The sequence below is a fragment of the Argopecten irradians genome, chromosome 8, assembly GCF_041381155.1.
Source record: "Argopecten irradians isolate NY chromosome 8, Ai_NY, whole genome shotgun sequence".
NCBI classification, from domain to species: Eukaryota; Metazoa; Mollusca; class Bivalvia; order Pectinida; family Pectinidae; genus Argopecten; species Argopecten irradians.
This window is the reverse complement of record NC_091141.1, coordinates 32,345,688-32,370,367: the sequence shown is the minus strand read 5'-3', so window position 1 is coordinate 32,370,367 and position 24,680 is coordinate 32,345,688. Positions and strand designations below refer to the sequence as shown.

Genomic DNA, 24,680 nt, shown 5'->3' with positions numbered 1-24,680 from the left:
TGTCTGTTTTAAATGTAGAATAGAATAAGAATCGAAATTCAGGCCAATAGAATAAAACAACAGTTTCCTGTGTGGTAGGCCTATATATTCCTTTACCGCTTCTCCATGAAGATGGTACATACCATTCAACACTCGCCGAATCGTCTGTCGAGCGGTGCATACCATCATAACAAAACGGGGGTGAAGAGGGAAACAGTTTGTAAAGTTTCGAAAGCCTAACTCGCGAAGTCTCAGGTTTCGGTACACTTCTCGCGATCTCGCAACTACACAGGAGCCTATACCGCAGTTGTCTATAAAAGGTAAGCGGGGCTTAGGTCGTTCACGAAAAGCGAGAACTTTCGGGATTTGTGCGTATGTGTCGTCCACTGCTTCTGTGAATACTGGGCTCTGAAGTTAGCGCAGCAATAGAAGGGTTTCCTCTTCGTCGCAGTGGTATGTAGTTGTATTGCCGGCTTTTTGGCTTTTACTTTGAATATTTTCTACTAAAAATTGCTTCTTTTCGCTTTGCTTTTTTGTGATAATATGTTTTAATAATTGTTTTTCATAGGTTAATGCATTCACATATTTTAAACTGAAATATTATATTTTCATATGTATTTGATAATTGCTTTTTTATAAGGAAGCATTTATACTGAGGCGTATTTATTTATAAGTTTAGCATATTTCTGATCCTGGAATCACATTTTAGCATTTAGAATTTTATGAAGAAATCTTAATGTGCATTTAATGTTGCCGTTGCTATTATATATGCCAGACATTTAGGTGGTTTTTATTCCATTAATTTGATGTTTATGGTTTTGGTATGCGGGTAAACGTTGCATATGTCGAAGCTCGTTATTTTTGCTTGTGTTTACATCACAATTTCTAGCACTACCTGCTTTCATATTTACACCACTCGTCAAATGTCTATTGAAATAATTTATTATTTATGATTTAAACCTAGACACATGTTTAATCTTTTCACACTTTACATTGAACATATATAGCTTCTAAATGGACTATTGAGCTCTCTATGATATCGTTGATCATGAAAAGATATTTATGTATTACTTGTATAATTTTGCTTCTTATGCTATACAATTCCCTGTCTAAGTGGGAAATAGGGTAATTGTATATTAGCAAATTGCGATGGAATGCGGAAGTCAAGTTTGGGTCAAGGTTAGGTGTCCTAATGTAGGGTGTTATGGTTGATTAACACCAGACAATACTAAGTTATCATTCCAAACAAAAATATCCTCTTCAGTCTTGCCACGGTTCACCACAAAAAACATTTCGACTTTTTACCTACTATACTTAATTACAATAGAGTAACGTCATATGTTATGTATATCGTATACTTTATATGAAGCTCAAAAAGTCTGCAAACTTGAAAAGCTCAGCACAATCGTAAAACTCAATGCTCCAATTTTCAGAATCAGAATTAATGAAATTAATATTATAAAGCTTAATTCGTAAAATGGTTTCACAAATAATGCAGAATTTTAATATTATAATGATGGGAATAGGTAATAATAATTTTTCTTCCTGAGTTGTAGTTATGGTAAAAAGAGGGTTCTAGAATATTTCTACATGTGTAATTATGAATTTTGTTATCATTAATAATTACCATTGACAAAATCACAAAAGATATTGAAGCCGAATTATATTTGCGAAATATTAAGTATTGCGTAAACATTTGTAATTAAGTAATTACTATTACTCATTGTTTCAAACTTTCCATATAAAGAAAAAAAACTTTAAAAACTTAAATAGTTTTTTTAGAATTATTGTACTCCGGATATGTCGACGTTTTTCTATGTTAGACTTCGAGATACTGGAGTACAGTTGTGCTGTGCATTACACCACTTCCGCGTTAGGCGATTAGCGTTTCCTTCCTGCTGATGTTGCACTGTGCACTTGGCGTTGTCTACCACTTCCACGTTGGCTGGAATCTGTGTAATGTGCTAAATACTCTATGCCTGTCAACTCGAGTTATGCAGTTGGTGTACTTGTTGGTTCACATGCTTTAAGCATTGTCTGCTTTTTGTTTTCGTTATTGCAGATTGATATTTTCTATGATATTCAGCAGGATGTGATGAAGTTTAAATACTTATCCATTAATGGAATTCTTTAGGATATAGTACTCTCTCATGGAGTTCATCTATACTACATAATGCTATTATGCAAAATTTAATTAATATCGTTCGCCACAAAGGTACATATCAAATGTATCAAAATGTATAAAAGAGATAATGAATTTGTATCCAATTTCTTAGGACATATTTCTTTCCGAATGATATGCTGTCCTTTCTATATATATACTAAAAAGCTTTATTAGATTTCTCAAATGAAAGAAACCCCTTTGAGTTTGCGAAAAAATCTATCTCGTAATTTTTATACCGTATCGCTATATATTGAAATTTTCTTCCATGTGCTATTTATTTCCGCGTTCAAAGTAAATTCTCGTTAGCCACGAACGAACGTTGGTTTACAGTAGTTGTGATTTGTCGTTGTTTCATTATTAGATTATCACAACAAAAAATAAGCATATATAATATGCATAAATAATAGGCATAAATGATGATCATAAATGATGAGCATAACTAAATGCAAACGTTGCGTGTTGACTCATTAGAAATTTCAAAAAAATATAATACCAAGTCAAACCAAAGCAAAGTTAGAAAGCAAAAGCAAATCTACATTGATGTATATGTAATGTCGATTTAATGAAATATAACAGCTGTAAGGCTTAATAGCCGATAGAATCTTATCATTATAATCATAACTCTTAATGACATATGAGATATTAGCTCCTCTATAAATGTCAAACACCTCTACCGCGACTTCTATAAATAATATGAGATGATGTTAAGACTTCAAGAAATAACACTTGTGATATTAGCATCTCTACAATTGACACTTGTTATATAAGCATATCTATAGATGACACATGCGATATAAGCACTTCTATGTATCACGTGATATCAGCATATCTACACTTAACGTGCTATAAGCAATTTTGTAAATAGTGCATGTAATATTAATTTCTCTTTAAATGACACGCGACGAGGTATCCGTGCCTTTATATTCATTATACGAGATAATAGCACCTGCTTAAAATGAGAGACATCGGCAAGTTCATCAGTAATTTCTAAAGCTAAAGTAGTATCAATGGGCATCGATTAACGTAGACTAAAGTACTAATAAATAAAAAGAACACAACAAGTAGTATATTACACATTACATCTTCCATATCAGATATACGTTTGTCTAACATTCGCTAAACCCAACCATCACGGAACACTAAGATACCAGGCGAATGATGTACAATGATATTTAATGCCTTCATCTTTTTTACAAAATGACTCATACGTTCAAAAATAACTCTTAAGTGTGTTTTCGTGATTTTAAGCAATAGCAATACCTTTGCACCGAAATATCTGTTTTTGAATCGCGATAAATCATCTCAGATTTTTGGCATAATGTAATTTGTGATATAACACTCCTAGCCCACATATTACCACATCTATAAAATTCTCTAACGAGGATATAAAAAATAGACACATTATTCAAGATTTGTGTAACTGTGAACTATGCGATCAACTCACATTTCTATGAGCAAGCATTGCCCATCCTCGAGATTGCAAGGGTTACTATCACTCTCGTAATATCCACCACTGGGATATGTTATATCAAATCTGAAGGCTACCATGAGACAGGTAGTTTGGTACTTGATGTGCATCATAATAATTGAATAACGGGACATAGTGGTTAATTGTGTGACATCAAAGTAAGATGTCGCCCTTTGTAATCTTTAAATGACGTTTCTGCTAGCCTGTGATAGGTCAGTTTTTCTCATGAACTAGCTTCAGTTTTAGATAGTCAAAGGGCGGATATAAGGACAGTTATAGTAACTCCTAGCGTATCGAGGATAGTTTTCACAAAGAAGTGAAAATGCAATCCCATGCCTTTTGTTATTATGGATGTGATATTGAACTAATTGGTTTAAGAGAAATGTATTATAATTGATCGCGGAAATAATCAATTGTGTATGCATGTGTTACACCAATAAAACTCTCGAAACCCCCTCCTCGTAGAAATAACATTCAAATTATCATTAAGTCGTAATTAAAATATATTTCTTAAGATACCATTTTATAAGGATAGGACAGAACAGTCATACCTTTATTATTGTTAAGATATTTTGGCATAATTATGCATCAATGTAAATGTGTAGCAGTAAACTGTAGTGTATTCCGCAAAATAATTTAATGAATTCTATTTTTAGAAATGAAAACCTTACCAAAAACGTCTCGATGGATGAGATTCCATGTTGGCGTCAATAGCAACAACAGACTTTAAAATCAAAAGATAATTAGGTATTTAATGGTGCACCAAGTAATATGCGTTTATATAAGATCCGTTTTAACCATCAATTTCAAAAATGTTTTACTTCTTAATTAAAAAAAAAAAAAAATGCCGGTAATCATATGCTGCTGAGGTCATATGTTTCAATTTTGCTATGTATAAACATGTAAAATGTGTAGAAAATGCATTCATTTATCTAAAAATTGAAAATTATACTCAATTTACACAAAATAGCATTTCCTTCTTTTCCTAAATAATGGATTATGATATCAGATTTATTAAAAGTTGCGTCAAATAAAACTTTCAAATAAATTTAAGATTGGAATTCAAATAAACAGCAGGAACATATGTAGAACTTTTCATTTTATAATGTATAGTGTCTGTATGAGTCATCCTTCGCGCAATGCAAGCGAAAACAGGTATGTTGCCAAGTTCGTATGTAAATAAGGCAAAGCAGAGGAGCTGGAGAGAATAGGTATACGCGAATAGCCTCCTCCACTCTCCTTCCGTCTGCCATGTTTCTCGCTATCTATGATTAGTATATCGAAGAAGCTACTGCTGTTTGTCTAGAGATGTTAATTGCTTCTGAGAGTCCATTACTTGTGTGGAAACAAGGAAGCGCGCTGGGATCCTGTAGATAGTGAAGAGGGAGATTTATGTAGATTAGTGTAGGAGTCTGTCTCTATAGTTCTCTATAGGCTTAATGAAGTTGGTCAGTTTCCGATCTCTATCCCTTTTAATCTTGTATATCAGATAATGTATTTCCTTTGCCACAAGAGTTCAGATGAACATTCTGATCTCTGTATCTTTATGTAATCATTTTACAATTCTTTGTACCTGTTATGTACTCATATTTGCTGACTTAGCATCTACGTAATACCTCACGCGACGGTATATGATGGTAGGAGCCCACAGGGCATGTTTCTTCCCGGTAACGTCAAATATCAGAACTCTGCAAGCGAAGCAAGTTAGATTTGGCAACTCATACGTCTGTAAGAAAAAATCTAAATATGCAAACCAATCAACAGATTCTGTGGTGTTAGGGCTCAAAACTTCTTCAGTGAGAAATAAGACGGTTTCAATTTTGCCTTTGATTCATGTCAATTTTACCTTCAATACCTAAATTGATTTTCGATCACGTTTATAATAAGCAAAGAAGGAAAACAGCTGATACTTTCCTTCCCTTTTACGCGCCTACATAGCTGGGATGTTTCCGATTCGTGGTTTGGTCCTCTCTTGATACAATATGGCATCCGACCAAATATTAAGGCTGAGATAGCAATTATGTCTGTTTCTTAATTACACGAACTACGGAATGGTTTTAAATATCATCCATTTGAAACAGTAACGGTATATTCCTTTAGCTTTTGGAACAAGACTTTATATAATACAAATTCCGTTTTGGCGTCGATAGCAGCAACATACTTATAATCAAGAGAGATTTAGGTATTTCAGTAAATATAGTCTTATATTTAATTCCGTTATTACCGAAATTTTAAAAATATTTTACTTCTAAAACGTTTTTGTAGATGATTCAGTTTCCCTATATACACATGTTAATGTGTGAAACTAGATATTATGTAATATACATGCTTATTGCATATACTCGTACATCATACCTCATATCCTCTTTCTTAATTTGTGTACCATACAATTTTGACACTCAAGAAAGCGATATCATTGGAAGGTGACTACACCTCAACCTTCAAATAGAGGTATGCAGATTATGTCAAACAGTATGTTAAAATGTAAACTTTATTTATTTTACATCGATTGAGAAACAAGTTATACAACTTATGTAAATCACTCTCGATGGTCCGGATGTAAGCGTGATCGGGCAGGTGACCCCTAACCTTTTCACGTCCGTGCCGGGGAGCGAACCCCGGCCGGCTAGGTGAAAGGCGAGCGGCTTAACCACTATACCACCCGATTACCCAACAGTATGTTAACAACTATCTTTTTTAAAATTCAACTCTTCACATGTGGTATTTAAAAAAACATGGAAACTGATATTCAATAAAATAGAATTAAAATTTTTCTTAACATTATTACTGTTCCATTTTTCATGAATCGAATGCAAATTTGCTGTTTTTACTTTAGCCTGAAATACGCATAGACCATATAATACAATTCACGGCTTACCTAAAAGTTGTATACATAATTGTCTTCACTTATATAAAGCAAACATTGTTATTATAATTAAAAACAACAGACAATATAAATATTAATATTAATTAAAAATTGAATAATTTGTATATATAAACCATATTGCATTTCGAACATTTTCGTGAGGATGTTTTCCATGCAACTGTACCACACACGTATGTGTATGCTTTTAACAGCTGCATCATTTTAATCTATGAAACATTGTTTGTATGGCAGCATTCCCAGTGATTGCATAAGTGCAGAGAAAACAACATATCCCATCAAGTCAAAAACACATGGAGGCAAACGATATCCTAATGGCGTAAGATGTATTATGTTTAATGAAAGGACCCTCACTTCTATCTACGAGGTAAATAAATTGGGGCACTTTACAATAAAAAAATGTCAAAGAGACTTTACACTTCCCCACCAGAATTGTGCGCATGAATCTTTCATCTTGTAATGAGTTATCCATACATTGCTAGTAACTTAGAATCATACTATATTACGATGCCAATATATCTCAACTCAATATCCTAAAATAATTATGCAAATACAACTAAACCTGTCTATAAAGACCACCCAAGGGACAGACAAACCTGTCTATAAAGGTCGCCCTAGAGACAAAGAAAAGGTGGTCTTTATACATAGATCAAATTGTGTTATAAATGACTATGTTAGGCCCTAAAAATTGCCTTTATATAGCAGGTGGTCTTTATAAGGTGACTACTAAGGCAGATTTGTCTGTACAGTTAACAATGTCAAGTTTGAACTTACAGAAATATCCAAAACCTTGTATGGGAAATAAATTAACATAGATGAACAAGTAACATTATTTCATTACACTACCGTGGTAGTAACGAATACTTGATGAACATTATGGCCGAGTCGAATTTGAACGGTTGTTCATTTTTAAGATTTTTCCAAGATTCTGATATTAAAGTCAAAATAACTGTATAACAAGGTGAACTTCAAACGTAGATACAATGTATATACAAAATAATGGGTAACTTATACATACTACCATAAAGATACTTTCGTATGAGGTAAAGAGTAGTGATAAAGACAAGATAACACAGCATATTAATCAATAGGAATTAAAAACATATAAGATAAAATGTTTTGTTTCTATATCTTTGGCATATCAAACGTTGCATTATTCAATAGCTAAATATTTTTACTCATTATGTTTTCATTTATATTGTATTAATTTTATTGACATTCAATAATTATTCATTTGTATTGTATATCGTTTGCATTTTATTCCATAATTTAGCATTTGACCAAAAAAAACCAACGTTAAAAAAGCAACAAATTCATGTATAACACAAAGTCACCAGAAAACAAATAAGATTTGGTTCTATAAAACAAATTCACTGAATTAGATTTGTATGCAGCCAAACCGCATACAACATGTGCACATAATTCCAGGTTAAATGCTTACTTTACAAAACATAACACATACTGGCAGACGACCCTAAAAGCATTTCTCCATAGCGTTGTGAAGTTAACGTTCCGTTAGATAAGACAAAAATCAAAGAGATCCTATCGTGTGGTATCGTAGCATCCATTAACAAACAAGATTCTGTTGATAATTAGCATAAAGTTTTTTTTATAGAACATAATGTTTGGAATGCACAATATTTCTTGGATGTAGAATATAGTAATTTGTAACTACATAGGGGAGAAAAGTTGATAATTAGATATACATTGTATCATTAAATAATGAATTAAACGGAATGTTGATAATTGACTTTAAACTTATTAGGTATATTTCATTCTAGACGTTTTGCAGTTAAGACATTGTCCGTTGATTAAACAAAGAAAACTTAAATAATTGGCATATATCTTTGTGGGCGTGTAAACAAGTAAATCAAGACTCTTAATGAATAGTATTTTACAAAAGGCGTTTATTATATCCTTTTTGCTGTATCTTATTTTGATGGGTTAGAGACCGTGATGTTATTCTGCCTTATTTCCAACACAAATGTGATACTCTTATCGTTTGAGCACTTACTGTCTAAAATCAAATATTCGTGAGATAATTATTTTTCAAGATCCTTGTTTTCTTGTTAACTGAAATGAAACTAGTCTAAATGCTTACTGAAAGGAAACTAGTCCAAATGCTTTCATTTTTTCGTTCGGTAGTTTTTGTTTTCTAATGCTAAACTTCACCTAGGACAATGGTTGTTTTTGTTTTCAATATGTTTCAATAAGGAGAATTGAATTAGGATAGGGTGAAATATTGAATGCTTACCAAGTATAAGTCAATGAAAAAATGTATAATTAAATCTATAAAAGGTATTCATTGTATGAAAAATGCTTCAAAGGAAAGTTGTTTGATGAGAAGTTGCGAGAGATGTTTGGCAATGTCAGTTTCGTTTTATGGTTAATAATTGACGGGAACAGAAATACCTATACCTTCTCTAAATGTTGGAAGGAGGCCAGGAAATATGTCTTGAATCAACAAGTTCTTCAGTCGTCTGCAACATCAGACACTTTGTGGGGGAGAGGAGTGGGGGTGGGGGTGGGGATGCAGACTTGATTTGATTTTACCCCCCCCCCCCCCCCTGTTATCAGGAAACACATGTTACATTATCACATTTGAAAGTGTTATGTTTAGACTTTTATGTAGAAATGCTATCACACAGTGTATCTAATTTTATTTTTGTTACTTATTGACACTTTCTGTTGAAGGTATCCGAAACCTATGGATATTTATACGTTGTCTGGAGAAACCTCAACCTCCCGAAACATACTGACACACGCAAAACATTGCATGCATGAGAGACCGTCCTTAAATAATTTGGCTGTTAATGGGGTAGCACAATCAACCTACCAATCAACACAGAAGATATTTGTTTAAATGCTTACAAAATACAATATAAATCCATAGCCTGAATGTGTCACACAAAATGTATTGTAATAATGGAATAGGTAGCGGGCCTTTCATTCATTCATATCTTTATTCCTCCGTAAAGTAGAGTTACACGAACAAATTAGGATACAAACAACATAGGTGCAAGGTACTAAAACAAAAAATGAGATAACATATTGAAGAAAGGGGAGAACACAAGACAAAAAAAGTAAATAAAATCCAGTTCATGTTAATAAGAAATGAACGTTAGCAATGGGAATTTAAGGAATTCGTAATCAGCGATGATTATTTTTATAACCTACGCAGGGTCATTACATCCTGGTAAATGGTAATGTACTATATTGCGGATAATCATTTTTTTTCTATCCGTATTGGTAAAATTAGATTAAACCATTTATCTTAAAATTGTAAGAACGGCACTAACAATATTTTCCGAATCATATTTTTTTGGGCGGGTGAAATCTGATTGATCGAGATTCACTTTGGTAAGCGTCCTATTACCAACAAGAGCCGTAATCCGTTTGCAGTGTTTTTACTTATGTCATCAATACAAGTCACTCAGAGCCATTAACAAGTAATAAAAATTACACAAAACTTTAACTTGCTTTTTATTTGATTTTAAACTTAAAAATAACATTGAACATGAATTTGAATTCTAGATGTTAAAACATGATAATTTTTACAACGCGTACCCTATAAAGGATCATATGAGATTTTTAAGATAAAATAACCACCACTCGCAAAAGCCTTAATTAATGCTCAGAAAAACAAAACTAAGAAGATCAGCCGGCACTTATAATGATGACGTTACCAATGTATTAATTTTATGTGGAAAGACTGAAATCTGTTGTCATGGACTAACTGTTCTGATATGTGTAAAAACTCAATCAAATGTGTATGAATTGTTTATGGATCTGTTTTAGTTTAGAGGTATGCCAATTTTCATGTCGTTCATAACTTCATAAATTAATTTTAAACCCGAAACATGTGACGCACGTGCTAAACGTATTAACAAAAAGTAAAGAGGGTTAACTTCAACATATGTATAATATGAATCAATCATTTCATTTAAATAAAAGAAGAAGCGCTATTTTCTTCACTATTAACAGTAAGCAGAGGGATAGAAAATGACTCAAACATGTGGCACGCGCCTACAGATAGTATGATATTCATACGCGCGCGTGAACACAACCGCGCCGACTCTACCAACAACAAACGATGCAGTATTCATCCTTATCTGCACGTACATACTCCTTATCGCTGACGTATCACATGCGCGTGAAAAAACTGGGAGATAATTTCTTTCAGTCGTCTGCGTAGTTTGTTGGCAACTTTTCTCCTATATGAGTATCACTATCTATTGCAATGCCTGGGTTCACCCCTCTCACATACGATCACCGATAAAAGAATAACATGAAACTCGTGTCTTACTATTAATCCGTTTCCAGGTTTTATCAACTGTTCAATTTTAGTCCCGCAGAGTTCCTAGGTAACTACCGTACTTTATCTACTTTATGTATTTAATACTCTGTTGGCGGTTCTGAGGCTTGTTAACATGCTATATATTGTATCTGTATGCCAAAAAGAAGAAACATTTGAGCAAAGTTTGTTCCAAGAACAAAACATTAAGTAAGAACATTTGAAAACAGCCTGAAGATTAAGGTTTACAGTAAAGAACCTCAGATTGACCCAGTTTCTTAGATTCGTAACTTTAAATACACTCGTACTCTTCCGGGACGCTTGTTCCGTGTTAACTCAGACATTGACATTCTAAAATTCATTAGTATTTGGCGTACTTATATAATTGCAAGCCATCAATAGTTCAAATTTTTAAAAAAATCCGGAATCTTATGCAGTATTGTTTTATGAATCATTCTCGTCGTCCTGGAGTGTAACAAGAAGAATGCGTTCACATTTCGTTTGATGTATATCTGGCATATAATTCGTTTTGATATGGTTTATGTCAATATTCGATGTACCGTATTCTCGCTTTATTTTTATATTAAATACACATAATTGAAAATATAGACAATATTAGATTAAATATGAAAGCAAAATAAAAATAATGACTTTAATTAGCGTTGAGTTGATAAAATGAACACCTGTCTACCCCTAAAAGCATCAGTTGGACTCTCCCATAAGATTTAATAGACAACTGTCTGCCCCATACAACATTAGTTGAACTCATCCATCAGAAGGGCCAGATGAGAAACAGACATTTCTATGTAAATATGTATCTATTTTGGAAGTTCTCGATCACGTCAGCACAGGCATGACTCACGCGCGGCTTTTACACTCAGAAACAGGGCCGAGGACAATTCACTGATGTTTTGTAAACATATTTTCATGTCTGTTCTATTTTTAGATATGCACGTTCATATCTTTTCTGTTTGAGGATTTTGTTGAGTCACGCAAAATCTCTTCAACTTTATCTTTCTGTGACATGTATAGTTTATTGGAATATTAACATTCAGATTAAAAATCAATAAATATATCTTATATACTCTAATGATGTTCTCTTAATAACACATTTACATAAGAAGACAGCTGCAGAAACAACTGTACAAATACACATTATATAATTATTGTATATAGGTAACAAACTTGAAACACTGCAGGTGATATGCAGAAGGAGATACCTGTAATGCAGTTTTTTTAGTGTATGGTGATGTAATGCTGCTTTGCTTCACTTGTTATTGTTGAGCTCGATTGACCTACGCTGAGTTCATTGAACCGTGCCAATTAATTATGAATTAATAACGAGCCAAATCTACCCAACGATTTGATGATAATTGGGTTTTATTTATATCTTTTCAAATCATAAAGAATACTATAAACTATGTATAATAAATTCAAAGAACTACATGTACATTTCACAGTTTTTGAAATGAAATTACATTTTCAAATGAAAAACTCTTTGAATACATTTGTAGTAATTACAAAAAGATTTTCATATATAATATATAAAAAATAAAACAAAACATATTATATAAGCGAATGCGAGTCAGTGGAACTTTCCTATCCCAAGTAAATGAAATTTGTTTTAACCAAACAACGTATTTACAGGTCAAATTTTCGGTTTTCTGCATCCGCAACTGATTTCTTCAATCTATCATCATGAGTACAAGAGCGCAAAAATCTGGAGCCGCATGGGGCATTGAAAAGAAAATGGAGGAAGTAAGCGTACATGTTATCATTGTGGTGTTTCATTTTCTATACACAGGATAAGAACAAAGCAAACCGTCAAGATGAGCACACGAGCAAAAAAATCCGGTGTAGCGTATGACATCGAACGGAAGATGGAGGAAGTAAGAGATAATCTAGGTTGATGATGCGCTTGGGAAATACAGACTTAGTGTTCGTCATATGAATAGTAGAGAAACATTGCAATGACTATGATAGAATTTAATCATTCATTTTTGTATGAACCTTTCCCGCATTAATAATGCAATGCACAAGAAATTCTTTATTTATTCATGCTTATTTGCATTACCAAAATTGCTTTTCAAACATTTTTTGGTCGTTTTCTGTACGTTGTTTTTAACATGAATAAGATCAGGATTAGTTTTAAATACAGTTTAGCATACGGAATTTACTACTGCTAATAACGAAAACACCTCTATTTTCATTGAAGAACACTAAGTTGTATCACGGCATCAATTATAATATAATGAATGCTGTGTTATTTGGTTGAGGATATATGGTATTTTTCAAGCTGTCACACAATTGTGTTCTGTAAAAAATATTTTCTGGAAAAAAATTGTTATAGCAAGATATGTTATAACATTAAAAAAAGATTTTGTACAAATGTTTGAAAAAAGGTGAAAATATTTCTCCAAAAACGTTCTCATCCATATCACGCAGTGTTCATCAATATTATGATATGATTTTCTTGTAGTGACTGCTCGACAACACTCAGGGATGATTGGCACTCTCTAGAGATGCACGTGTTTTGTCTACCCTAATCACTCATGCGTGACCTGTGTCTCTGTTCACAGTAACCCCTATCCCTCATCATCCATCATCGTCATCAGCGTAAAGATGTCTTTCAGATCAAATAAGGCCGGCTTTGCTTATGAAGTTCAAAGAAAAATGGAGGCTGTAAGGAAATCTATCAAGTACAATAAGTTGTTTTTAAGACATGCACTTAACATAGTCAGATAGTAGTACGAATAAATTATTCAATCTTTGCATATAGAGTTACCTCCCTTGAAGGTAGGTATAAATTTAGACTGGTTCCTTATCTTAGTTCCCTACTCTCCTCCAGACGGCGCTCTGCTCAGTGAAGCGTACGCAAAGGAGGTAAATATAAATGAGGTGGGAACCAGTCTATTATGCATTGAAACGTCAATATCTTGGGAGCGAAACTTCCGTTGTTTTCTTTGACGGTAGTATGACGGTACTTTCGCAAACACATGACGTCACAATCCATATCTAACCGAAAGAGCAGATAACTCTATAAAATGCAAATACAGAATAGTGTAATAGTAAGAGCATGAATTATAGCTATTTATCACGTAGAGTTAGATCACTGTTTTTAGATACCATCTCAATATACACCCAGTATAGATATTGATTTACGTTTTTATTTAAAATACTTACGTCTATTATTATTCTTATTTGTCCGTTACATATTCAAATTGCGCTTTAATTTCGAATATCTGAAGTTGTCCAATATATTTGTACATAATAGATAAACTAAAAACACTAGAACATCTCGTTACCCCAAAAAGATTTTCGACACTTTGATATAACAATACAAGGTGTCTGATTTTTTGGAGTCGATATAGATATTGTCATTAGTTTTTTTCCCTAAAATATTATATATTATAAATATTGCTCAAAATAGTAATGCAATAAAATTTTATACAATTATAACAAAATATTCCTGATAATCATATACAGCTCTCGGAGATGGTAGAGGAAAGGTTGTAGTATATATGTTGAATAAAGTACACGTAGAGATTGAGTTAAATGCATGTTAAATGTATAAAAATAATCAAATATAGTTTTGAATTCTTGGAAAAGTATACTTTTTTCATATATGTATCACGCACACTTTTTAATGTTTTTTCATGAAATCACCTTTATAATAATACCCTTTTTGAAATGCAGTTCTTATTTCTTGTTTCTTCTGGGACCTTTGGGTCCTTTTCCCATATCAATGTAAAAATTGGAACATTTTTGCATTATATGATTACGATGGAAAATCAATTTTCCATACAATATCATATAAAAAATATTGATAGACATCCTTGATCAGCCATTTTCTCATTTTATAAGCAAGTGCACTGGTGGAATATATTCACGGAACGACTTGATTTCAAAAGTTATATGTATACATGCAGTAGTAATCACATCATGTGCTATATGTTATCATTGATGTTTCGAAGATAAGTATGCAAATTAAATCCCTTGTGGTATTTCCATTGCTATTTGATTTCGTTGCACTTCTGAAAGCATCTTATGTTCACACAGCATGCGCGTTCACCATTCATGAGGTATGTTGCATACCTTTCACAATCTATTTTCCAAACCGTGACGCATCTTTGATCAACATTACTTGACTTTAATTAGCAAACTCTATCACATTCGACTTCTGAAAAAAAACCCGAAGAAAATAAAGTAAAGGGACATGACGTTAATCTACAAAAAATGAAATACAACTTTTAACATATTGTTCATGTGGATATTTACGCGAGGAAAAATGTTCAGCTAATTACCCGATGTTCGCCATTTCTCCCGCATGTATCACTTTGTTTAAAATGAACTGTATAGCTAAGAGTCTGAAGGTATATCAATCGCGAAGATAATAGCCGAATCGCTAAAATAATTAACTCTCGAAAATATCCACATTTAACATTTCTTATTTACTTGAAAAGGGATAATTTATTTGGATTTTGGCAGTCCTTATTATTTTGACATATTTGTATGTGACACAAACAGATAATTGTCTCATTCCAACCCTGAAATTCCAGAATTACCGACCTAATTCAAAAGTTCGTAAACTCTTGATATCGAAGGTGGCCATATATTCAATTTGCAACTGTAGATATGGAATATAGCAGTGTTTCCTTAATATGCATATACTGTATGTTATATATATATATATATATATTCTGTACGTTTAGTTAATCTAGAAACTGGCGGAAAAGCATAATTCAGTTTACAATGGAGTTACTTTTACTCCACTATTGCATATTTATGCTTCTTCGCTATACCGTACCCTTAGTCATATTACCATCCTTTGTGTCCCTCTCATTTACTAATTGTTTACCACAACTTACACATATATATAATTATATATAATTGTGATAGATATGTGGTTTTGTGTGTTGCACTGCAAATATGTTATTGGGAACGTTATAATTTATGCAAAATATAAAGCATCCAAATTAACAAAAAAAAACTAAAAAAAAAATAATAAAAAATAATAAAAAAGCGTGATGTCCTGACTTCAAGGAAATTGATTGTAACTCAAATTTAATACCTTCTGAAATATACTATTTGCAGTGTAACTATGATTTGATTTTGAAAATATATTTACATTTAAGGCTAAACTTGTCGTGATTGGTGATCTAAAACGGTTTGAGCATTTTTTATTACTGTAATCATATGAATCCCAACCCATTTTCTTTCATAATGTCAGCCTTTTTAACAATTTCTTTCTTCAAAATAACTTATCATACAATACTTTATTCATTTTATTATGTTTTTAAATTAAGAAAAATTATATTGAATAGATGTATACATTTACATATTAAGTATCCATTGAATAATTAGTTGCATTGTTTTTTATGTTTAGAACATTAGAATTGTTATACTATAATTCCGTTTTGTGATCTTCAGAACATGAACAGCTTTATTAAGGGTTTAAGTTACAAGTAAGTCAGGGACGGAGTTGAAATTTTGATTTATCTGCTCTAATGAAAGTTGGAATAATGTTTAACAAAACGACCCCCGTAGCAGTGCGAAAACTAGTTCGCATTCTACCGTAACACATTGGTGGTATTGACCGTTGTAGGTCGATTCTGAACCCATGCCATCGAGTAAAAGCAAAAGTAAAATTACTCATATCTCTCTTACAGTAGCGTATTTTATCTTTTAAGATGCATGATAATGTGTGAAAAATCATTTACTTTTACAAAAGAGCCAATTAGCAGCTCACATGTATGTTGTCTTTGTCGTATTGCTTAACCAAATTGTCCCTTTATTATTATACAATTATTCAATATTGTACAAAATCATATAGAAGACTTGGTCACCACCAAAAGAATGGAAATTGCGGTAAAAAGTTTGACCGCACCAAAGTTTTTCGTTCGGAGACTTCGATTTATATCAAGATTTAGGCCGAAGATATCCATACAGCCATTCAAAACCTGCAATGCATTACAGTTTGGAATTGGTTAGGAATTTCGGAATTATGCAATAATATAATATTTTAATGTAATACCATGTTTAACTTAATCTTGTAATTTTCGGCAATTAGTTTTAAGATGATGATGTTCCGCTGATAAGCCCCCTATTGTTTATGTACAGAACTACGATCGAGAGGAAGCACAGGGAACACCGAAAAAAATCATGACATGGATCAACGAAGTGATGTCATCCAACGATAAAGACTACAAACCATTAGTAAGCAAATTTTGATTCAAGTTTGGGTAGAAATAGTTTGTGTTGGTCATCAAGCAAGGGATATAATCGCTTGGCTTCGCTTTAAATCTTTCACATTCCCTCCAAATATTTTGATAAACAATTAGTCATGAATTCTCAATAGTCAATTGAATCATGAAATGTTTATTCCTCACGGTTTTTATGCGTAAATATACGATGCAAAAAGAATAAAATCAGCGCTTGACTTCGATGATGTCTCTCTGATATGTTTTTATAATGATTTGAACGTTGAATTTGAATTTGAACTGAATCATTGAACTTGAAGTCATCGCGATTTTGGCATGTAAAAATACTTTCGTCTTTGCCACCATATTTTCAACTTCTTGATGAAAATAGTGTGCTTACAAATAATCAAAACCGCAAAATTGAATGCACGCGAAATCAGTATAATTTATGATACATCTGATAAACATTTTATTAGCTTAATAATGGGCAAGTTTGACATTTTGTACATATTTTTTTACTCATTTTTAAAAAGTTCTTTAGACATATATGTGTATTGTCTTTATAACATTTTCTGAATTTTGAGACAAAAACAAGACGTAGGCAATTTTGGGAAAAAATACCTCGCAAGTTATTTTGGAAGATTTTTTTTAAAAACATTATTGAATTGTATGACTATTCTTCTGAATCCGTTATATATATATACATGTATACACATTGTCTGTATCCCCTGCTGCATAGCTTTTGTCAAACGTTTGTATAAGAGAACACTAATCTACTGTTAAAGTGGAATTTTTCTTGACACTGATATTTTCGCCCTATATGTTTTCATTAAATTTCCGTGAAAATGGCAACACCCAAACATATTATTAAATTAATTGTTTTCAAATGGGTCGCAGCACAAAAATAATTGCGAACTATTTAATGTATTAGCGCAAAAAATCCATACGCGAAAATTTCCACATTTACAGTATGTGTTCCTATGTGCGCGACAATTCACTATCTTTATGTTGATTTGTATGATAATTTCTCTACAGCCACTAGGTTTGTATGGAGAAACATGAGAGCCAGTTGTACCAGTGCGCAGGTATACATAATTTGATTCGACCACCACAAGAGTGCATTTTGGAACACCACTATTATCCAATATTTTATCTGATACCCCCAAAGTCTCAAACCAGTCCATATACCCATGTAGATGCTTGTGGGCCTTAATGATACGCCATCTGTGTTTAAATGTTAAATTTGCCATGACAACAGGACGTAGTTTCGTATTTTCTCAGCGGAAGAAAATGTCATGTTTCCAGTTGTAGTTACTATTATCAAAATATTATCTGATGGTCTCATTTATCTTGCAAAATAGCCAAATATCTTAATAAACTTTAATTAATCTATGTAAAATTGCTTGCTGTTTAGTCAATTTGAACGTAACGCGTTTTCATAATAATTCATACGCTAAAAGTTCACTAGTAACAGTAAATATATATACGACTTTTAGTGCAATTTTTATTTCATTACAAATCGATAAGTAAATATAAGTATGATTTATATTTGGATTTTGTCTACATAATCATGATTATATTTTCCATTTAATACACACTGGCGTGTTGTTATCCATTTTCCATCCAGAAACAACTTCCAAAACCTTACGTTGACACTAGGATACGATCATACCTTTCCTCTCTCTAACATGTGAACGAAAAAAAAAGTTTCATTCTATTAAATAAAGGGACTATGTTTAGTTCTTAAAACCATTAGGTAAACATGTACAAAGTTGCTTCACTACAAACATTTTAGACATCAAACTGATTGCTAATGTTTTACTATTGTCTATAGCTCATCTATACTGTTAAATTTGAAATATGGTATGGGAATTTACAAATCGTATATAAGATATGTTTACCTCACATGAAATATTATAAGACTGTTTCATATGTGGATATTAGGGATAGTGATATTCTACCCTTAGCACACCTATGGCTTGCCGAGGGTTTCACAACATTTTGTTATTCTGCGAGTAGAATACCCCTACCTTTCATATCCACACATGAAAGAGTATTTTTCTCTCTCTCATATTTCGACGTTTTATTTCAATTTTACAACTATGATATTTCATCATTTTTAAATAAATAAGAAGAAAACCGCGACTACAAGTCAACTCTCCATACATGAAAATTACGTGACACTTTCAGCGCAAGTACCATAGATAGATTGCATCTATTATAGTAAACCCAGTATAGTTTCTGAAAAATAAATTGTACCGAGAAAATAGAAATTTTGTTGACGATGTGACGTCAGGATGCTGTATTGCATAGGTAGCCATGCAATACAGTCTCAGACGACTTCAGTGTATTGCCCGAGACCAGCCAGTATTATACCTGTAGGTATGAGAGAAATTTGTTTCTGTACACTTATATCACCAACCTTCTCCTTTCCATGTGGTCATTCACATCTGCGTTTGGATTTTTTTGTTTTGAGTGAACTGTGGATTTATTTTTCAGTGAACCCCCGTTACCCAATGTGATTAAGACAATGCATTATAGTATTCATCACTCATGTAAATACGGGAGCTGGAAGCTAAATGTCTGTCAAGTCATTTTTGACATTAACTTAAAGATGTTCCACCGCTGACAGAGTATAAATGATATTCATTATTTGAACAATAATTAGTGTTTATTCTTGTATACATAAGTCTAATTAACACAAAAAATAATATAAAATAATTTCTTTTGCCTTTGGGTCATGCGCAATACTTCATTCCATATCGGATATAGTGCCACCGACTTTTTTCGGGATGTAATTGATCATTTTTTTATATTTTTAACTTGAAGTAAAATTAGAAGCTCAAACTTTTCAACGGCGGTAATGATGTAAAGTACGTAACTTTTGTTATTGAAGAAAAATGCTAAATCGTCTGCTGCTGTTTTTGGATAGTGAAAAAATACCATTTGTCAGCGGTGGAGCATCTTTAACATTCAAATTTGGTGATTTCATTTTTGTAAAAATGAGATGACTAAAAATGATAAAAAAGGATATTGAAAACAATAAATAAAATAAAATAAAATAAAAATGCATAAATGAAAGAAAGAAAAGAAAAATCTCTTTTTTTTTACAATTTGGCAAAAAACTAATATTATTTTAATATCATATTAATAAATGAGTGGTTTATCATTCGACTTTAAAAGTAGAAACGTATATACAAAGTCTATCGAATTATGTGTTTTAATCTACAAGAATCAGGCATATAGCTTTCCAATCCGATCATGCCTTCCTTAAGTTTATAATGTATAATATCAATACCCATATAAATCAATGTATGGTTTGAATATAATTAACCGCTTGGAACAACCCTCCCTTCACACCTCATAACCTGATATTTATTTTTTAGGATGAGAAAGAGTTTGACTGGAAATCGATCTGTACCTTTTTAAGAGATGGTGTCGTGTTATGCAAGTAAGTTTGACATCATCTGTAAAAATAGGTAGTGCAGGGTCTTTCTGTTGCTTGCATTGCATGACTTCCACATCCTGATTAATGCTTAATATAACCTAGCTTCTGGATCATAAAAACTCTTTGGCCTAGCCAACCAACACTCATGTAACGTTTTGTAACGTCATCAGTGATTGGCTAAATGAATTTGACTTATCATTCACCATCACAGTCGAAAAAATAATTCCTTCTGATTCGTTGGCTGGAATTTTCATTATGAAATTTCGATGTAAATTGGGTAAAATACTGACGTCGCTGGTAAGATCTGACAAATAAATCAAGTCCTGTATCCGTTTGATTTAACGATTATATTTCAAACGAACTAACATTATCGTCAACGTTTGTACTCGTATTTTTACATATAACCTAATAATCATAGTCGCCGCTTTCAATACCTTGAAAATTAATGCTAATGTTTAGATAGCTTGCCGTCTTTTCTTAGTCTGAACTTCAGTTATTGAGACTCATCTTTGTGTGAACTATTGAGAAAAAAAATGAAAATAGTATATTTGTTTCACAACACCGACGTTTTATACTAAAATACTTCTCTCACTATAAATAAGAGACAATGATCTGTGCTTTTAGTGAGTACATTTCCCATTTTGTATTTTAATTTTACACCGCTGAATGATAGCTAGAGGTGTAATACTTTTGATTCGAAAAAGCAACTAGAATAGGCTCAGCCCGAGGCTGATGAAATTATTGCTGGTTTTCCTATATATATTCTAATATGACGGATAATGAATGTCAGATTTTATTTATCATATGACTAATATTTGCCTTGGTGTCTTCCCGTTTGGAGTTTGCTCCTAATTGATCAAATAATCGATCAGTTGAGATTGATCGTAGTGAAAAGAAAGTAGTTTCCCACACTTGAAGTGCCTACCATTTACGAAATCAACCAATCACAATGCAGATAAGATATATTACGCGTGTATAACCCAAAAAGAAATATGAAATCAGGGATTCGGCATTGGTTTATAGTAACAACCTATTAAATATCTCTATTAAATTTATATAATAGTGACTTTACGGATATATATAACACTTCTATTGACATAGTTTAGATATACAATGAAGAGTCTGTAGACATCTTAATTCCTCTATATTCTTTTATTGTAATTAAGATTAATGAGTTATCTTTAAAGGCCCCCTACGTTTCCGAAGCTGTAAAAGAGACATTTAGAAATGTCAGCAAATGATATTGTATAACATCTTTCAAGTCTATTTGAAAACATAATAATCAAAAATGTGTTGACAAAACCATCAAACTTTACATTTCTTCGTGTTTTATTTTAGATTCCTCAATGTTTTAATGGAAAAAGCTGGTTGTGGCAAGGTATCCTTCTCGAAGAAAGTAGCAAACAATTTCGCTGCTATGACAAACATTGAAAACTTCAACAAAGGCTGTGAACAATACGGCCTCGCCAGAGAGTTCTCCTTCCAGAGTGGAGACTTATGGGAACTCCGCAAAGGGCCATTCTATAACGTCATTAACTGCTTACACAGCCTAGGGTTCGTGGTAAGTGGCAGATTGAGTATCTGGAACGTAGGCTTCAATAAATGAAATTATAAACATTAGGTTACACGAAGGTTAGTTTTCATACCATCCCAGACATTCCAGGGGTTACTATCACTGTCATGATATCCGACTCTAGACTATGTTATAGCGAAATCGAATGCATTTTAGGGAAACAATTCTGACCAATTAGAGACGCTACAGAGAGTGGCGCCTAATTTCAAAACGCTATACAATGTACCGTTCTCATCTGTTGCCACACACAAAACCTTTAGTTTTGCTATGACATAGTCTATTGGTTGATATGACGACAGTGATAGTAACTCCAGGATTATCGAGGATGTCTTCATAACTAACGTTAGTTTAATTAAAAATCAAGGTTGCTATAACTTGAATATTCTATTAAAAAATAAAATGCATAACATTCCATTTGACATCGTAACTAAAATATAAATATTGCTGAAATAAATCAATATTTTTTGTGATAAAAAATGTTAAATTTATTGTTAAGAGATAATTAAGTGTTTTTAGGGGTTTATTTCGCTGTCGAAGTTCCATAATCAAGTATTATTGATTTTATTGTAAGGTGGGAGATACATGTACTTACCTGCTATTTTCTATTTTCAGGCCAATTCCAGATCCTTTATTCCAGGGTATACCGGGGAAGTCACGAAATACATGGATAGGGATTAAACGCAGGAATCAGCTACATGACGTCACCACGTACTGCCATACATTTAGAAAATTTATAATTTCAACTATCCGAGTACGAAAGAAAAGAAACTTAAAATGATGACTTTTAATGTGAATAAGTCCATTTTGTGAACATAACTACTTCATGGAATCCTGGGAAAATAACAAAAATGGCATTTCTGTGACAAACGTCATGGCGCCACGTCATCAAATTGCAATGTGAACTTCTGTTTATTATTTTTTTTCTGTTTTCTTGGCTTTTTTGTCTGTGTCGATGTAGGCCAGAAGGATATATACGTTTGTTGTTGTAAATTATTGTCGGGAAACATTTGTCTTTCCGATGAAAAACAAAAGTATTGTGAAATTATGTAGAGAGAAGTGATGGTTCTGGGAGCCCGGTATATCGAATCGCTGGTTAATCAGGAATTGTGAAAATGATTGCGGAAGAACCAAGCCGTGAGCTAACTAAATACACAAACTACAACGGACGTTGTTTGGTCAGGTGGAACAGTTCCAGGATAAATCTCGGACAACATAAATAGTGATGTTGTAAACTGGACATCTATTGTAACTTTTGACTGAATTACAAGATCAAAAAGAGAACGGAGACCGATTTTAATGAGGTTTATTCTTCATCTGACATCGTTCTTGTTGATATCAACACGGGAGTAAGTATCCAATACATCATATAGATTAGACAATGGAAATCGTCTATATCATTATTTATACAATGAAACTTGCTTATGAAAATAAATATATCATTATTGTTTTACTGTGTTGATTTATTATTTGATGAAATGAATGGTAGATATTTAAAGATGCCGTACCGCCGACAGAGCATAAACGATACCCATCATTTTAACAATAAATGGTATTTAATCGTGTATATATAGGTCAAACTAACACAAAAAGTAATATCATTTTTTTTCACTTCTGGTGCATGTGCAAGATGTAATTCATTCCATATAGGTCATAGTGCCGTGGATTTTTTCGGGATGCAATTAATTATTTTTGATATTTGCATCTTGAAGTAAAATTAGAAGCTCAAACTTTCAATGGTGGTGATAGTGTAAAGTAAGAAACTTTTGTACCTGGAGAAAAATACTAAATCGTTTGTTCCTGCTTTTGATAGAGAAAAAAAAACAATCGACAGCGGTGAAGCATCTTTAATGGATAGAACTCAATTTCCTTCAAAAGTAACATACTGAAAAAGGCCAGCTAAACTTTTGACCCAACGTGACATACATTTTCAACTAAATGAGCAATACAAAAATGTATACCAATCATTTTCAATAGAGAATTAGTTGTTCGCTTCTATAATTCATGAATAAAGGAAAACTTCTTGGTGTCTTCGACGCACTATAAAAAGGGCAAGATGACACAACACGAATATACCGCAGCCTCCCAATTGACACACCACGCACTCATACACGCATATATGGGACGTCGTCCTTACATGACCCTGGCTGTTAATAGAACGTTAATTAATCACGCAACCAAATAATAACAAAGGAAAAATCGAATCGTTTTGATGTATGAATTATCTTAAAGTGGACAGTCGGGCAAGGAAGGCTAAAGTCGGTAAAAATGGTCTGAATGTATCGAGTATAATTTCTTATGGAATAGAAAAATAAACTTTCTCATCAAAATCTGTCTGCGTACGTAGAAATTAATTTAAAGTATAGGAATCCTAAAACGTCCTCCCGGCTGACTATGTCCGTGGTTACATTTCCACGCAGCCTCGTTTCAATGGTTTAATCTGTTTTAGTTCAACGGTCAGAACTGGGAAACGTAAGCAGATCTTGACCGTCGTATTATTATGTGAGAACTGTGGGAAGGCCAATGAACGCATTTAGATTGGTTTTCTTTGCCCGACTATTCACTTTAAGACATCCCTATATCTATCCTTACCTAATCATATGATCAAAATCAAGAATAAATTTTAAAATGTTAGTACATGAACAAAATAGGAATTATACACGTAATCTTCAT

The 24,680-nt window shown here is 32.7% G+C and overlaps 1 protein-coding gene across 4 annotated transcripts; it reads left to right on the top strand.

The window, feature by feature from the left end:
* The first annotated feature begins 278 nt into the window (after nt 1-278).
* Nucleotides 279-23,457, top strand: LOC138330118 (transgelin-3-like). 4 transcript variants are annotated; one of them, XM_069277491.1, is made up of 6 exons: nt 279-299; nt 12,594-12,678; nt 16,910-17,005; nt 20,376-20,440; nt 21,776-21,998; nt 22,623-23,457. In XM_069277491.1, exons 2-6 carry the CDS (start codon nt 12,619-12,621, stop codon nt 22,686-22,688), a joined length of 510 nt encoding a protein of 169 aa, XP_069133592.1. In that variant the 5' UTR covers nt 279-299; nt 12,594-12,618; the 3' UTR covers nt 22,689-23,457. The 4 variants fall into 4 exon arrangements, with proteins under 4 accessions (XP_069133592.1, XP_069133590.1, XP_069133591.1 ...); XM_069277489.1 differs by having other exon boundaries at nt 294-432; XM_069277490.1 differs by lacking the exon at nt 12,594-12,678 and adding an exon at nt 12,437-12,547 and having other exon boundaries at nt 295-432.
* Nucleotides 23,458-24,680: the final 1,223 nt, after the last annotated feature.